Source organism: Oxyura jamaicensis, chromosome 2 (assembly GCF_011077185.1).
Source record: "Oxyura jamaicensis isolate SHBP4307 breed ruddy duck chromosome 2, BPBGC_Ojam_1.0, whole genome shotgun sequence".
Classification (NCBI taxonomy): Eukaryota; Metazoa; Chordata; class Aves; order Anseriformes; family Anatidae; genus Oxyura; species Oxyura jamaicensis.
The window spans coordinates 29,223,342-29,241,269 of NC_048894.1; the positions used below are offsets into that span (position 1 = coordinate 29,223,342).

General features: G+C 42.6%; 1 protein-coding gene and 1 long non-coding RNA gene across 2 annotated transcripts in view; both read left to right on the forward strand.

Moving 5' to 3' along the window:
* The first annotated feature begins 922 nt into the window (after window positions 1–922).
* ARL4A (ADP ribosylation factor like GTPase 4A) lies at window positions 923–3,401 on the forward strand. The gene is made up of 2 exons (XM_035316653.1): window positions 923–1,076; window positions 1,170–3,401. Exon 2 carries the CDS (start codon window positions 1,235–1,237, stop codon window positions 1,835–1,837), a length of 603 nt encoding a protein of 200 aa, XP_035172544.1. The 5' UTR covers window positions 923–1,076; window positions 1,170–1,234; the 3' UTR covers window positions 1,838–3,401.
* Window positions 3,402–11,673: 8,272 nt separating this feature from the next.
* LOC118161367 overlaps window positions 11,674–17,928 on the forward strand; it is a 299,787-nt gene continuing 293,532 nt past the window's right edge. The window contains exon 1 of the long non-coding RNA XR_004747975.1: window positions 11,674–12,291. This is a non-coding gene — a long non-coding RNA (uncharacterized LOC118161367). The remainder of the gene's footprint in view (window positions 12,292–17,928) is intronic.

Sequence of the window (17,928 nt, forward strand, 5' to 3'; positions counted from 1 at the left end):
GAGGCATTTTACACTGAGCTGGTATAAATCCCACTCAGGAATCAGAAAGAAGTAGGCATCTGCATTGCCACAGCTGCATTAAAACTACGTTAGCAAAAGCACGAAGTGAACAGTGATGGGGGAAAAAATACGGAGAGACAGCAAGAAAATCTGAGACAAAACACAGCTCCAGGCCTCGCTTGAAACCCTGTCTGACCTGAAAATAGCACCATGCAAAAATGACTTATTAGACGGCTGTAATTAGTTTTGACTTTGAAAGATTTCAAAGTTCAAATCAGGCTTAGTGAAGCGCAGCACTACTTCACACAGCCTTTTGCTGCGAGGAACCTCCCGTGTAACCCACCCCGGTGCCGTGTACGCACACCCAACGCCCCCTGCGCCCTCCTGGAGCCCCAAAATGGCGGCGGCCCCCCTCAGCGGGACGGGGCGGCACGTCACGTGGTCCTGCCCGCCGCGGGTCACGTGCTCAGCGCGGAGCCGGGGGGAGGCGGGGCTGCGCGTGCAGCCCGTTGCTAGGTGACGGGAGGCGCCCATGGGCGCGGCCGGTTGGGGGGGCTGGCGGAACGGCTGGGCCCACCGAGAGGCCCACGGGGCGGTCAGCAGGCCGACGGGCGGCCGGGGAAGGGCGTCGCAGCGCGGACCCCCTGCAGTGCCGCGGTGCGGTGCGAGGAGCGCCCCGCGCGCTGTGAGGCGCCACCGAGCCACTCCCCAGCCGCGCCTAGAGGGGCGGGGCGCCGGCTAGAGTGACAGCGCCTTCGCCCAATGAGCGCGCGCGGCTCAAGAGGGGGCGTGGCTGCGGAGGCCGCAATCCCCCTCCCTCTTCGCCTGAGGGGGACAAAATGGCTTCCGCAATGAGTGGCAGGAGATGTTGACCAATCGGCGAGGCGCAGCCCGCCCTCTTCCCCGCCCCCGCTGCGCTGCGAGGCCAATGAGAGGCCAGGGCGGGGCGAGCAGGGCTAGGCGCGGGCTGGGCGCAGCCTAGCCGCCAGAGGCGGTGGCGGCAGCGGGCAGTGCGGGTGGAATGGCGGCCGGCGCTGCGCTCGTCTCCCCGCGCTGAGGGGCGGCGGGGCCGAGGGGTAGGCGAGGGGCACGGCGGGGGTCGGTGGGCTCGGTGGGGGGGGCCACAGGGCCGGACGGGAGTCAAGCTAACGCCGTGTTTGTCGCCGCAGGCTCGGAGCGTAGCGGGGGCGCCGGCGCTGGTGTTGGCAGGCTGCTGTCACCTCTCCACCCGGCGATGGGGAATGGACTCTCGGACCAGACGCCGCTGCTGTCCAGCCTGCCGTCCTTCCAGTGCTTCCACATCGTCATCCTGGGGCTGGACTCTGCCGGGAAGACCACGGTGCTCTACCGGCTGCAGTTCAATGAGTTCGTCAATACCGTGCCCACCAAAGGATTTAACACGGAGAAAATCAAAGTGACGCTGGGCAACTCGAAGACGGTCACTTTCCACTTCTGGGATGTGGGCGGCCAGGAGAAACTGAGGCCGCTGTGGAAGTCGTATACGAGGTGCACGGATGGCATCGTGTTTGTGGTGGACTCTGTCGATGTCGAGAGAATGGAGGAGGCCAAAACGGAACTTCACAAAATCACTAGGATATCGGAAAATCAAGGAGTGCCTGTCCTTATAGTTGCTAACAAGCAGGACTTGAGGAACTCTCTCTCGCTTTCTGAAATCGAGAAGATGTTAGCGATGAGCGAGCTGAGTTCTTCGACCCCGTGGCATTTGCAGCCTACCTGTGCAATCATTGGAGATGGACTCAAAGAGGGACTGGAAAAACTATATGATATGATAATTAAGCGAAGGAAAATGTTGAGGCAGCAGAAAAAGAAGAGATGAGTTCTATTTTGTCTTTCTCTTTTAGAGTAGTTACACGGTCAAAATTTGACATGAGACAGCTTCCAAACCCGGGCCTGCTCGTTTGGATGCCGTTAAGCTTAGTTACGTTAAAAGATCAGTTGCACAACCTTGCCTTGTGGAAGGCTGTGCAGTCATGGAACTTATTCTTTTTTTTAATAGTCTCTTCTGAGTTTATGGCTCTGCATTATTTCAGAAGCCCAAATAGATGATGTAATACTATCAGGAAATGGATGGATGGGTGGGTATATGTGACATGGACGTCTAAATAGCCAAATAAAAGGAGGGTTTTCTGCTTAGTGTTGTATTCATATGTTTGAGGGTGCCCTCTGCAAGCAATTTGCATTGAAGGTGTTCTGTGTTTTTAAACTTCTAATGCTCATAAGTGGAGTGTTTAGGTGAACATTATACAGCTTTAAAAACATGTATGAAGTTAAAGGCTGTTTTTTATCTTGTTTGGGAATTTCTATGAAAGCTTGGCTACATGTGTATTTTTTTAATTTGGCACTTTTTGAAATTGAATCATGTTCAGTTCAAATACTTGAAATTTAAGTGCTGTGGATTTTTCAACTGATTTGAAAGATTTTTTTTGACAAGTAAAAGATGTAAACAACACGATGGAGCATGGAAAAGTGGTTTCCCAACATATAGCATGTTTTTGGTATGTAAGTTTTTTTTATTTTTATAGAAGTAGCCATTCATCCCTATACATGCACATTAAATCAGGTTTAAGCTATTACTCAAACTTAGTCATGTGTTTTTGAATTATGAGTATTACATCCTCATGCTATCGAATTATAAGTAAATTAATTGCAGTAAAAGAACTATAAAGAACAACTTTGGCTGTTGTGGTTCTAACCAATGCAGCATTGTTTGCTCTATTGGTGACTTTTTTGGCAATAAAACTGAGATCGTAATGAAGTAAAGATGGAGTTAAACTTAGCAGAGCACATCTTGTATCTCCCCTAAATACCCCATTTTATTAAAGTGGTATTGCTATGTCACTTTCCATGTATGCTTTTTTTAATCGTGACTCTTAAAGTATTTTGTGGTTAGGAATGTAATAATGCTTTATACACTCAAAATGTTTGACACTGCTGGGAGGGGGGGAGTGGGGGAAGAAGATTTTCAAGATGGGCCTGTGTTCTGCTTTAATTATGCTTTAAGCTGTTCTTGTTTACAGAGTGTGCAAACAGTGTTAACTGGGCAGGATAGTGCTTGACAGAAAAGGGAGGGTAGTTTTTCTTACTGGTACAGAGCTTCAAGTGACTCTTTAGATACTTGGCTAGCAATTAAAAGGGCTAAAACAGAGCCTGGATTTTTAGGACTAACTTTAGTGGTGCTGTAAAAATTCATCAGAATGTTAGATTCTCTTTGAACTTTTGTTGGAAATACTGAATTAAGAAAAAAAAAAGGCAAAATATATATCCTCCTCTTACTCAACCAGCAAAGTAATACATTTTTCTTACCTGCTGCCATGTATCAGGAGGATGACAGCTACAAACCTGAATGTCAATCAATGTAACTTAAATATGTTTTAAAAAAATCGAACTTTTTAACCAGCAGCTGTTCATCCAAGAGGTAACCAAAAATGCACTTTAGTGTCTTCAATAACTGAAATGACAGCTGTTTTTTTTTTTTTTTTTTTTTTTTTTTTTTTTTTTTATGACATCTTGGTCCTTTTTGAATAAACTGAAGTAGCTTCCAGTGGAGCTTTTGTATGTTGGTTATATATGTACCTGCACTGGTGACATTGTAAGTCACTTACTCAAGTAATGTCTATATTTATAGAAATGTGGATGACTTCTTAAACCTCAATAAACAATTCAAAACAAGCCTGCAGAGAGAAGGTGTCTGACTTCTTGCACTGCAGTTGTACGTTCTCTATCTCTGGGCACATATTGATACTAGTAAGGGTAGAACTGTTTCTGTTGAAAACAGAATAATTGTCATAGCAATGTGGTGAGTCTCATAAATGTTCCAGTGTTATAAGTTGCAGGTACCTCATTAGAAACTTCAGGTCACAGAAGAAATACCGACTGAAGTGCCTTCTTTCTGAAGTGATGAGGTCTTGCATTTTTTGAGAAATCCTTTAAATAGGTGAACCTATCTTGTGTTATGTGTAATATTTGGTAGATAACGTTGGGCATTTATCACGTATACACAGGTTGTACTGAATTTAGTGTCTTCAGGCTCAAATATCTGAAGCTGAGAAATTCAGATGTGCTTATAAGCCTTCAGTGAATTCCATCAGATTTTATGGTAGGGAGTAAAATGTGGCAAGAAATATTAAACTTTCTAATTAGTTTTAGGCCTCTAACAAAGACAATAAAAACTAATTTAGAAGCCTACAAATCAAAATTGCTAAGTTTGAATCAGAATGCCCAAACCTCTCTTCCAAAAATAAGATATTTTCAGTTCTGTTTATGTAACTGATGGCACATTAAAATGTGGGTTACTAACTGTCAGTCCTGAGAAAGATGTTTGTGCTGCCTAGGCCTATGAATCTAGGGCATTATTGGTATCATCTGGCTAACATTTTCCTTCCTATCATGTGCACAGGACTGCAGGGTTAAGGAAGCTGATGTAACAGGCTGGCTCTTTGTACCCAGTAAACAAACCGTAAAATACAAAATAATGATTGCTTCATTTGAAGTATCCATTTCCCATCTACTGGGAACAGTTGAAAAGCCATCTTGCCCCCAAAAGTGAACCATACTTTGTTCTGCATATTAAACATGCCAGGGTTTAACTGGGGAAAGCCTCCATTAACTCTTACACACATAAAAGCTTGAATGAATGATTTTAAATACAAAGGCAGGACTGATCTGTACTCCAGCACTGTTTTTTAGAGGAGGAAGTCAGAGAGCGGTGTTTCTTGAATGACCTGGTTGTTGTATAATGTTTAACTTGGAGAAGAAAACTTCAAGTGGGGAGTGAGTTTCACATTCAAGCTATACCTGTATCTGTACTAGAACTGTTTTGCTGGGGTATTACAGTAACTCCAAAGTAACATATTCGGTTGTAGCTATACCTCCAAATCTGTGTTTGGCATTACTTTGACAAAGCTGTCAGCTATGAACAAAATGGTGATTGCTGAAGAGCACTTGGTATCCTTGCTGACTTTTTGCTCGCATAGTTCTGTCAGCCTGGGATCGCTCTTTTCCATCTGAAGAATAGAGAAACCTGGCCTAAATTACTAGTATGTGTCAGAAAACCTTCAGAGGAGGTGGATAAACAGGTATAATTTTGTTACAATGATGGAGTTATTATGCAAATTCTTAAATAAATGTTGCCAAATTGGGCTTCAAATGATATTTTGTTCTTCAAGGTACTGGCTAAGTTAAATTACCTGAAACTGCTTCTGCATCAAGAAGGCATGGAATTGCATTTAGATCGGTGCAGCACTGTTAGAAACAAACCACATGTCCTTGTTACCTTATTGCTGCTGTTGTAGAATCACAGGTCGGTATGGCACTGCCTCAGCTGTTTATACGTATAAAATCATTTAAAGTTGACCAGACTTCAGGGTCTGGTCTCTGCAAGCTGTGTAGCACTGTATTAACTTCCAACCCTTTCAGCTGAAGCTGTTGAGCTGAACGTGTGTTTACATTTGAAAAAAAAAAAAAAAAAAAAAAAAAAAAAAACGGATACTACGTTCCAGCAAGGCAGAGGGTGAAATCTTTCTCCCTCAGCCATCCCACTGCTCCGAGGACTGACTTGGCGAGATACTCTGTGCCCCTGGGTCCCACGGGAGCTGCTGACCTTGGCTGGGGTGGTCACGGAGCTGGTGAGGAGCCGATAGCAGCCTGATGGTGCTCCAGCTGACAAGCCCTTCTGGTCCCCGCCTGGTCTGTGTGAAGGCAGCTATCTGCATCTCTGCATCTTGGATCCATTGTTTACAGATAGCGTGGCGTTAATTAGTGACTAGCTGAAACTTTGTTGATAAGAGAGTGTGATTCTTGGTGTCTGAGAAGGACTTGGATACTGCGTTGATACTATAAAGAAAGAATTCATAAGGGAGAGTGTGGAAAATGTAGGCAGCCCAGATATTCCGTATATAGGGCATTAGCCCTACTGTGTAGTCTAAGTTCAGATTGGTGTGCATGAAGTTTAATGTCTGATCATAACATTATGTTCTGGCTTGAGAGAGAAATCTAGGAATGACTGGGTGTTTTTTGCATCATTATTGTCACTTCAGTGTCGTGTGACTCATCTTCTGAGAGGGTCACAGCCTACAGCTGTGCTCCGGTAACCAACAGCCTCGTCGTGTCCTTGAGCCAAAACCACTTCTGGTGCTGCAGGAAGGGATATCTGGGGAGCTGTGAACAGGCAGAGTCTCCTTCATGTTTAGTCTGCGGGAGGAGGAAAGCTTTTTTTTTTTTTTTTTTTTTTTGATTCCTGAGTGACCTACGTATGAGAAGGCTTGTCTCTCTCACAAGGCTTTGCAGGCGGTGGTTATTTTTAGGAGCAGTACAATACTGCAGAACTATGTGGATGAACCATGTGTGTTTTGAAACTGAAGGGAAATACGCAGCCCAGCTTCACAGCAGGGTGATGCCTGGGGTTTCCACGTGGGCTCTTGCAGTGATCCCACCTATCTGAAAAGAAAATCAAGGTGCTAGCTGCTAGCAGCTGCTAGCTTGCCCTTCTTTAAAGTGCTAGGTCATCTTCTTAAATCAGCTGTAATGAAGTAAAAATGCAGTTTCAAAGACCTAACTGAAATAATAAGGAAAAGAAAAAAAAGGAGCAAAATATCCCAGCAGCAAATCCTACCTGTCAGCTCTTGTGTCACTGCCCCTTGCTGTGACTGATCCAAGGCACTGCCGGCTCACTGCCCAGCCAAGCTGAGAGTACATTCAGTCACTTTTGTTACACTGAATTTATTCAAAGCCAAGCCCAAACTCTAAGAAGAAAACCGAGGCAGGGAGGCCAGACAATGCTTCCAGACTAAGTACCTGCTTGTAAACAGGTAAGAGAAGTTAATCCCTGAGCAGCCAAGATTACCCCTTCTTAGTTCCAGCTATATTTACACAGCTGCTCCTCCAGACTGAAGAGCTAGAGCTGATGAAATACTGAACATTTGGAAAAGAATGGAGAAGGTTGGGTATAGTTGTTGGCTGGGGGAGTATGCAGCGAGAGAGGATCTGAAACTGCTGGACCTCACTAGCTGTTCAAGACTTTGAGTCCTACGGGAAATAGATATGCTTCTAGGCTGGTTAATTGGCTTCAAATCTTCACTCTTTTATGTGCTGTAGTTTTCCTATTGCTGAAATGAAACAATACCTCATTTAAGAAAGCCACCTAATCGCCGCATTCATCTCTGGTCACACTGACCCAGGGGAAGGCCCGCGGGGTGCCGAGCCGGGAGGCAGCCGGGGAGGCCGGGCTGGCTGGCACAGCGGCTGCCCTGTCTCGAGGACAGCAGAAGTCCAGGTCAGGCGAGGTAAGGGTGTGTGGGCTGGTTGTACCTCAGCCACCACACGTGGTCCAGAGCTACCACTAACTCTGCAACCTTGGCGCTTATCTTCTGTTATCATTTTATGAATGATACGTAAGAATAATTTCCTTAAGCGTGTAGCATTTCCATCCATTGCTGTGTCAATGTCATTGTCCTAAAAGCTTTGGTAGGCTTTGTTGCTAGAACGTCTCTGAGTTGGGTGTCATAAGGACAGGTTTGTGAGTCAGAAGGGTTGGGAAAGAGTGTCCACCTCTGCTGTGGTGACTTGTTTACTTAAACAGTGTCATTTAGTAAAGCTGGCCTAATTGAATGAAGACACAATACCAGAGGGAAATTTTCTAAAAATACCCTCATTTCTAAAATTAGCTGAATCCTGCTGGCCTTCTTACTGTTGGATGCTGTTGTACGTGTGGGCTACTGGTGCTCTTTTGACACTGCATTCTTGATGATCTCTAAGGTGCCTTTAGCAGTCTTCAGACCACCAGCATAAGGTCTCCACTGTTTTAAATGTTAATACTGAACTTACATATCCATGATGTACATTTTTAGCTGTCCCTCTGAGGTGCTACTGTGGGTCAATCTGGATTCTCAAAGAAAATTTTTATTCTTTGTGAAACATAGATTAATGTAACAATGTCTCTGCAAGCACAGTTCATTCCTGCTTGGTTCCTGCTATATCCTAAGTGGCATAAGTAAAATGGTAATCTATGGACTATTAGTTGCACTGTTTCCACTGAACTTCATCTAATGAGTTTCTATTTGAATCAGGGATATATATTCCATTTTTGCTGATTATACTGCATTTGATATAGGAGCTGAATTGTGCTAACCTTAGGACTACCAGCCTTCCTCATTTTAATTAGCTTAGAAAATTGACTTCTACATTTAAAGCCACTGTAATTCAGCTGTAATCACTCATGTTAGGCTGGTGATAAATGGGACTCTCAGCCTGTGCCCACACTGATGCTTTCTGACAGATCTCCTATTGCTGCATCTGTACGCTTCCCTCACTTTGTGCTGTAGTAGGACTGGTAGGAACACTGTTATGGTTCAGCAGCTGTATTTCTGCCATTCTCTCATGTAATTCACTTATATACAGTGCTTGCCTATGTGTCTTGCTCTTGCTGTAATCAGGATAGAGGGTGTTTGAGAAGATTCTGTACAAAGACTCAGCTGTGTGCTGCAGCTTTAAAAGACACTTCAGCCTACGTCATTTATTTGTAAAGCCCTGGAGTGAATGCTGGAAGCTGGAGGTCAAGGCTGAAGATTGGTGCCTCCAGCCCAGCCACTGATAGCTCTGGTCATTTTATCACTGAACTCTCATTACCTGTGTGCAGAGCAAGAATCTCATAGTTGCTTTTACATTTAAATTCATTCTTAAAACTGCTGTGAGGTACTCAGATATTACAGAGATAGCATAATGGAAAGGAATAGACAGAGTGTAAGAGTAATTTTGATTCTGGATTGACTTGTAACTTTTATTTGTGCTCAGAAGTCAAGCGTCGGGCCATCATACTATTTCAAAAGTAGTATGTTTGTTTGAGAGATTAAGAACACAAGTTCAATGTATTGTGTCATGTCTAACTCCATGAACTGCAGCTTCACAGAAAACAAAAATATTACCATAGCTGTAAATAATAATTTGTTTCATATTAATCAGTAAATCCATATTCATAAAGCAAATCATCCGTATATGATTTTTGTTTGCACTTGACCATAGCTGTTAAGCAAATGTAGCCAGAATTATTTGATTTTATGTTTGAATTAACTTGGCTGAATATATGGTCTTCCAGATTGGGCACATGAAGTTTTCAAGTTAAAGTGATTTGCAAAGATCTTGAGTTGAAATAATATATTATCTTAAAATAAGCCTTCATTTGGAGTAGTCGGTAACATAAATGGCTGGTAATTCCTTCAAAAATATAGGTTTATTTTACATGGTATGGTGAGAAATGTATTTTACAGTGATTACAGACCTTGGGATTCAGAGGGTCTCCTGTTCTCTCTGCCTCTCTTGGCTGTAATGAATCAGTCTGCACAGGATGTGGCTGCTAGCAGATGATAATGCAAAGTGAAGGGCTGGGCCATGAAAAGCCCCAGGGTGGCTCAGCATGGTGCTGAGTTCTCACGAAGAGCTGATTGCTTTCCAAAAATAAGAACAGGAACTAGGGCAGATAATCCATGTAAAATGCACTTTCCACCCTTACACATTCACAACAATTTATTATTTTCAGCATTATGGAGCGTTACATGTTGATTACATACATAATCTATCTAGGCACACACACCTACACACATTTCTACGTGTACTCTTGCAAGAGTTTTTTTAGGATCCTGTTTTGTGGGTGTATTTCTAGAACATATAAATAGTTTGTTTTCACATAATTTAAACCCAAATGTGATTGCAAACATGACAGCTGAATATGATGGCTTGATTTTTTTTTTGCTCTGTTTTAAATCCTTCATTTTATTAGCGCAAGGTAATCTGGGCAGTTCACACCATGTATGAACCATGCTATTGTGGCGGCATTACCATTGCTCAGAGTTCAGGTTGTGTCAGCACTTCTTTTATAAACATAAATCCGTATTTCAGAAGCTTAATAATCTAATAAGCCTTGAAATTTCACACTTGTCTGAAACTTGGCACAGAGTATTAACTTTGTCTTTTACCACATTAAATAAAAATATATATTAGAGGGGAATGTAAATAAATGAAAAATAGGCTTATTGTGTTTGCTGCCTTTTCTCTCTCTGTTAATTTTGTTTATTGAAATGAAATGGAGTGAACTCAGAGTTCTAAGTGGAAACCTTTGAAAATTTTTTCTTAAGTCAAAAATTGCAGTCATTAGTGTTTGCAAATCAGACCTACACACATCACACAAGCCTGTGGATCTCACGCACGGTCACTGAAGCTCCCTCATTTGAGTCAGCACAGCAATTCATATGAAGTAACAGCTGCAAGACTGACTGGGCATACACAGAGAACAGAACCATGGACGTGTCTTCCTTTGTCGCTTTAATATAATGCTAATATAATTTCAAGTCCCACGATTATCTAAGTACATTTTCTAAACAGTGATGATGTGTAAAGCTAATCAAATGCAGTGCTTCCTCTGTCTTGTGGAAAAGCCCTTTTTTTTTTTTTTTTTTGTGTGTGTGTGTGTGTGCTTTATTTATTTATTTATTTATTTTTAATAAATAAAATGTTTGGAAAAAGCTCTGGTGCAAGCCTTGTTTTTTGCTTACTCCATCTATAACCCTGAGATTATAGTGAGGGTCACTAAGGTAGAGCTTGCTTGTGCACTTTTTACATAGAAAAGCTTTTTTTTTTTCTTAAAGGTAGCAGTAACACAGGGATCCTGTATTAATGAATGCTTTAATCTGACCTATATCACTTTTTCCTCGTGCATTCACTTAAGCCTCTGTACAGGGTGCGTATAATCTGACAGAATCTGCAATATTTTATCCTCCCTTTGCTTTCATTGTAGCTGTGCATACGTGCCTGAGCAAAGCAGCTCTTGCACATCCTTTACCAAGGAAGGCTGATCTGCTCTGGAGACAAGACATGCTCTTCACTCTTACTTTACCCAGCCTGTTTTGAACAGCACACAAAACCCAAATCCCCCCTCCCACCATATATATATATATATTTTTTTTTTTCTTCCCCCCTCCCCCCTCCATCCCTTTCAAATACCTACTTCCACTTTCAGTGGGAAGGCCATAGTTATATATTTTCTTTTGGAAAATCCATAATTTTTTCAAACACTGAGTCAAGCTTAGGGTACCTTTCCACTCCACTTAGCTTCTTATTTACCTCCCTAAGGAAAGCTTTCTACAAACCAAATGCTCTCCCAGAAAGAATGCTGGGAATTTTCAGTGTAACACAGACACAACAATCACGATTTATTTTATCTAACATTAAGCCTCTAAAAATTAGCTATTTACATCTGATTTAGCCATCTTTAGATATTTTCATTGCCTATAGAAAGAAAGGTGTTTGTCTAGTGCATGTTTTATCCTAGTTCAGGAGTGGGATTAAAGACAGGTCAGATAAATTCCCTTATGCCTCTATGTGCTCTACAGAAGGCATACACTGATTAACTCAAATATAGACACTTGCCTTTGACACGTCTATATTTATATCGTAAATGATAGCCACTAAAACGTGCCAGCTACCTTGTTAGAAAATGCAGGTGTCTGCCATCTGAAATCTGTGTCAATCTACAGCAGCTAGGAGCCCTCTGTGGTCCTTCTTAGCAAATTGTCCATGGTGCTTCTGGGTGCTGTAAAATCATCATACTGTTTGTAGAAAGAAAATATAAGGACTGATATATTAAATAGTAAATTTTAAGAAAAAGTGAAGTGGCAGCTTTTATTTGCAGTGCACACTACATTTCATAGTCTGGAAATTCTCACTAGAAAAATCAGAAAACCAAATTACTTCTTCCTATGGTGTTTTATGGCTGAGTCAAGCCACTTTTGTATGTAAAAGTAGCATTTTCATTGCATTCAGTGGTATAAGATAAGGCTGTAGAATTGTGCAACAAACCTGCCAGCTATAAAAGCTTTTAGATAATAAACTTTTTGATTTTTTTTTTTTAATGCAAGTAAATCCCCACCTACTAGCCGTTACTGCAATTGAGTCTACCTACACCTGTGCCTACTTCTACAGGTGCTGGGGGTTGCAATCTCATTGAGTGACTATCAAAAGGCTATGAGCAATCTGTACTACCTGAGTATGAAAGGGGGTTGTTGAAAGAAAGTTCCCTAGGTGCTATTTAGGGGTGATCCAAGAAGAGAAACAAGGTGTGAATAAGAAGCAATGTGAGCAGAGGAGTTGTAAATAGGCTGGTGGCCTCCAGTTCTCCTTCTGTCTAATGAGAGTGAGGAATTGACAGTATTTATTGTAAGATATCCTTAACTCATGAGAGGGTATGAGAAGAGGTCTTTTCTGTCCTCATATTGGGAAAAAATGGTAAGGACCTAAAGCTTTCTTAAATATCTTGTATGGCTAAGCTTTGGCTGAAGGAATTGAAAGTCATTATGGACAATGCTCTGACATTACATGTTGCTGATTTCCTTAGGAAACCAAACTAAAGTGCTGGGAGGAGTACTAGAGGAAGGAAGTGACCTAGAAAGCAGAGACCTAGGGGTATTGCTCTGTGGGTTTTGGTGTTTTTGTGAATGAGTTGGTCAGGTATATTGTGTACTTCTGTAGTCCTGGGAAAAATGTTAAACTTTAGTTTCTTGAGGTATTTACTTCTTAAGAAGAAAGGTAGTGTGTTGAATTACTGAGTGATCTGCATTCCCTAAATCACCATACTCTCCTGTGAAAACAAAGTAAGTGTATACCTCCTGAAGGTTTCTTCTGTGATATGAAACCAGCTGCTATGACTTCATATCAGTTATCTGTGGTGAGACAGTAACTGTATGTATAACCTAAAGAAGATATCATCTACTTCCCTAAACAACCTGTTGACTTTATGTGTTGCGTGGGTTAGACACTGGTTATAAGGACATCTAGGCTGGAACTGAGACTTGCTGAAAAGTCATGTTGTGCCTAGCAGCTTGCTTCATTTCTTCTGTTGCAGCAGATACATATAGGATGTATTTACCTATTATTTCTCAGGCCTGTGGCAGTGAATTAATAAAACATAACATAGTACAGCCACTTAGTAGTGCTGGACTTGCTGGGTATCTTAGGTAGAGACATCACAAGTTTTCTTGTTTCTGTGATAGAAATTTGGTGACCGCTCACCTCACTTGTAATATGCATAATAACGTTGGTCACTGGGCTATTGTTATATTTCTTGAATATGTTGTGGTTATTATGAATCAAAATATAGAGACGTGTGAACAAGGACTTTAAAAGTGCGATCTGCTAGAAAGCAACCATGTTTAGAAGCTGTTCTCAAAAAGAAAAAAAACTATTGAACATGATTATAAGCACTAGTTGGTAAGTGATGAGTCAAATTAATCGTAGGAACTTTTTATCTGTTTACTAGGTTGTAACGACTGCCCTCTAATAAACTAATATTGATAAACATGTGACTCCTAGTTTTGTTTGTGAATAATGATAATACATAGGGTGGTGCACACATGTTTCTTGCACAAGGTGAACTACAGAGGTATGTCTTCTATCAGCCTGTTCAGCTCAGTGGCTTTCAGCAGTGCAGCTCCTGCAGTACCCCTGAACCAGGGCTGATGCACCAGGCTCAGGAGAGCTCTTTGTATTGTGTGCTTAGTCTGTGCTGCTGTTGGGTTGCTCTTATTGTGCAGCTAAGGGCTGTGTGCTAGGGCCTTGAATCTCCTTTTGACAAACTCTGGTAGCTCAGGACTGGCTTGGGCTCTGGGAAACTGGCTTCCTAGCTCAGTATTAGGAATAGTAAAACAAAAAAAGTCTGGTCTCCATGCAATCAAACAATCTTACAGTGCCAATAACAGCTTAAGGCAAATGGGGATCCAGTAGCTGCATTTCTCCACCCCTGTCCCTGAAGCTGTGGTCTTGGGCTCTAGTTGCTTTACATTAGTGCCCTGTACAGTGATTCCTGAAGCTTTCTTTGAATCCTCCTGTATTCCAATAGTCTGAATATTCTTAGTCTTTCTCACACTTAAAAATGGAGAAAACACTGGGGGGATTTCAATAACCTTACTAAGCTTTGGTAAGGAATGTAAAACCTGGGTATCTTAACTAACACTTTGACCAGGAAGTTAACTAATTTGCTACTGCACTCGGAAAGCCATTTGCTGCATTTCTTTAGACAATCATTATCGACACTTAGAGCTAGCCCCTATCTCCAGAGGTAGGAGCTGTCAGTGTTGCTGTCTCTGGGCCTGAGGAGAAATGTCATCCACATCACCCTCTTCTGTCTGACCAGCCAGGGGCCATGTCTGACCTCTGAGGGCTTGGCAGTGTGTCATGCTTCTGGTAAAACCTCTCCTGGGGAAAGAGATCTGAGTGCCTTTGATGTCCTCTATTGAATAATGGGGAGAGAAGACTGCTGCTGTCCTCGAAGCCCTGGTGGCGGGGGTGGTGGTGATCACTGCCACTGACAGCTGTGGATGCTTTGCTTTCTGTGCATCCCAGTGATCAGATTCAGTTTGTGACAGTTCTGTGGAATAATCTCTTACTGAGCTGCATGTGGAAAAAGCAGCATGTTTCCTTCTCCTATTTAGATATTTTTGCTGGTGACTCTCAGGCTGCTAGGTGCTTGGGGATGCTCTCTGTTATAGACAGGCATGTGCTTTCCTCCAAAGAAAAAGAAGTGTGGAACAGTGACAATGGGCCCATCAGGAAGCCCCCCCCCCCACCCCGGGTCTGGGGGCTGGAGGTGCAGCTCTGTCCCAGAGCATCGCAGTGATGCCAGGGCCAGCAGGCTCTCCTGCCTTCCTCTTCTCCCCCAGTAAGGCCTGAGGTGTCCTGAACAGTCCCAAGTCATTGTACCTGGTGTCCAGCCACAGTGCACAGTCCCACAGAGCTGTACCTTGATGAGGTGGCCATGTAGTTCAAAGTCCTCTGCTCCTGCAGAGCAGTCCTGTCTTAGGAGGGAGTGGTGGGAGAGACCTGACCATGTACTCTGCCCTCGGCAGTATTATTCTGAGCATAGTGACTGTGAGGGGCTGCAGCAAGCTGGGGACAGGGCAGATATCTGTGTAACACTTCTGCCCAGCCTGGGTAGGCAAGGCTAGGGACCTGCTCTGTGCAGGCTTTGATCTATAGATGTTTGGAAGTAGTTCTCTATTTAGGAAGTGTTCAAATGGTGACACAGATAGGACCCTGCTTGCTTGAGGTTTTATTTTGAATAATCAGTGGATGCCAAGACATTTCCTTTGGAAGAACTAAGATGATCTGCATTTAACCAGTAGGTCCTGTTGCAGCCCGTGGCTTCCATGTTGACTTTTGTAGGCTTTAATGTTATAAACTTGTTTTAAACCTTAGCTTCCTGGACAGTGAAGAATGTATCAAGGGTTTTCACCCTCCAGTGTCATTAGACATTAGTATATTATGCCTGAATTTCTGGGGTACCAGGAAGTGTGAAGTCTATTATAAATGGTGACTCTGAGTTGGAAAACATCTGGGGTTACATGCTCCCTTCTTTCTCCCACCCCAATCAACTTGCAAGGACAGAAGGATGGGAAAACTTGATTCTCCTGAAGGCTGGCAGATGGAACCCTGGGGCCTCATGGTGCCTGAGGACAAGAAACAGTTGCTTCTAGAGTGATGTTGTCCACTGCAGCTCCTCATGTCATATAGGTCAACTCAGTTTTCACCTAGGGAATTGGGGTGTGTAGGAGAGCTCATGATGACGTAGGCGTATGTCACTCTTACTTCCAGTTTCATTATGTGTGTGAATTGAATGTTTGAAACGACATTATTAGCTTGACTCAAATGGTTTGTGTTTTCATTTTCAGGAGAACGTGAGCTGTAGTTTCTGTTGGGATATAAATAAAGTTTATAAAGACTCAATAAGGGCTGGGTTGGCTATTGTCATGCCCTTAGATTAGCAATTAGGTTACTTAATAACATCAGGGAGGAGGATGCAATTGGTTTGCCTCAGCATAACAGCCTTGCCCTTTCCTCCACTCTCCTGCTGGCTGGGCCCCCTGCTGGGCAAGGGGGTTTCAGTGGGTGCCTGCTGGGCTGGGATATGTTTGTGCACAAATAAGTGGCTGTAAGGGTGCCACTTACTGCAAGTGAATCTACTTGAACTGTTTGGATGCCCTCCCATGGCATGAGGAGGTGCTCTGGCACCTGTTGTCTTGTTGGTCACCTCTAACCCATGGGAACCGTGACTCATCGCTCAGACCTCTACAGCTCTGGTGACTATCTAAACTGGAGCTTATGCGGGTAGCTCCCTCTTTCATGGTAAACCATTGTCTCACTTCCTGCATATGGATTTATTAGGGCTTAAAGGGGTGTGTGCGCACTTAAGGAAGTTTCAGCCTCTTCTTTACTCCCTTATAAATTAACACTGTGTTGTGACAGCTTTGGGAGCTTGGGCTGTCCCTGATGGATGCTGCATGTTACCCGACTTCTCTGGTGGTGCTGCCAGTCCAGGAGAACTGCTTATAGCACACAGCATCTTTTCTCCCATCAGCAAGAACCTTTGATGTGGGACTTGTTTCCTTGCATGCCATGGTGCTGGGAGGTGTCTCATCTTTCCTTTTGCCATGCTTGCATCAAACCGGAAAGCTGTAAAAAAAAAAAAAAAAAGTAACCATTTATTCATTCTTTGTTATAAACAAAACCAATCACAACTTGTACTTGCTGCATGCTTCCCCTCAACTCTTGTCCAGTCTCTTCGTATATCTGTTCAGGCAAAAATAGATAATACAGCAGAATGTCATGCTCTATCTAATGCGAAAAATCTTAGCTGGGGGATGTGATCTGGCTTTAAATCTTTCCAATTTTACTTTTTTTTTTTTCCTGGGGTGGGGGTGTAGTGAAATGACCAAGGAAAATCTTGATATGACTGAAAACAAGCCTGCTGAGACTTAAAGAGAATCATACAAGTTTTTATTATATTTTATCCTAATTGCCCATCTTATAATATACAGACAAATATCTTACAGATTAGTTGAGCTATGTTCTACGCAGTCTGCTGTTGTATTAGGTAATTGTTTTTCTGTGACACTTTGTAAGTCAATTTATTTTCAATAAATTGATTAATAGATGCCATGATCTTGCTACTCACGTGTAATGTCTTAAACACATCAATAGGATGTTTCACCATCTCTATGCACATCACTATAAAGTATTGAACTTATGATAGCATAACACATAGTTTAGTAATTCTTTCATAGAAAGATGTTCATATATATCCTGTGAAGCACTGCTACTTTTTCAAAGCACTAATATTCCTAAAGCAAAACCTATTAATAGTAGTGGAACACAGACTGATCTAAATGGAATTTCTAGGAACATTGCTGTTGCCAACTATTACACTTGGATTTATCATGAATTCTTGGTGGGTACCCAGCCCACACTTGGACACTAAAATGATACAGTATCCTCTTTAGGGTTTAGAGACTGCTAGTCTAGACTTCAGATTAGTGGGAGGACCTTGAGGAAAAGCAGGGATAGCTGGAAGAAAGAACGAAGGCCACGCTTGCGTGGTTGTAGTTTACGTCACTTCATTAAGTAAACAGGGTGGTTCTGCTAGGCTTTCTGACTTTGTAGTTGTAAAGATACGTGCTTCTTGTACCATGCCAAACCATCCCACTGATAGAGAAGTCAGCTTGTTCTCCTACCTGTCATCTTGCCAAAAAAACAATGTGTAGATTATGATGTGGGGATAAGATCAAATATAAGGGATCAGTATTGCCTTTGGGGATATTTCCCTCCTTCCTTCTCGTGGGAGACTTTCCTGCTTGCTGTCCCCAGATGTTAGTCTTAGTTACGTTCAATCTCTTAGTATTTTATACCCTTGTCCTTTTTGTAATCTATTCTACAGCCATCATTCCTTGGTGGGGAATATTAAAAAGGTTGATTGAACAAGGATGTACTTCTCTGTTTCTTCTGTGCCAAGATTATTGCTTCCGTCTTTGAAACTCTGCCCGTCAAAACACGGATGCAGGATGACATCTTGGCATTGCTGTTACATGTACCAGT

Bases quoted from the DNA above. Each gene is read 5' to 3' on its own strand.
- ARL4A (XM_035316653.1), top strand. From the start codon at position 1,235: ATGGGGAATGGACTCTCGGACCAGACGCCGCTGCTGTCCAGCCTGCCG.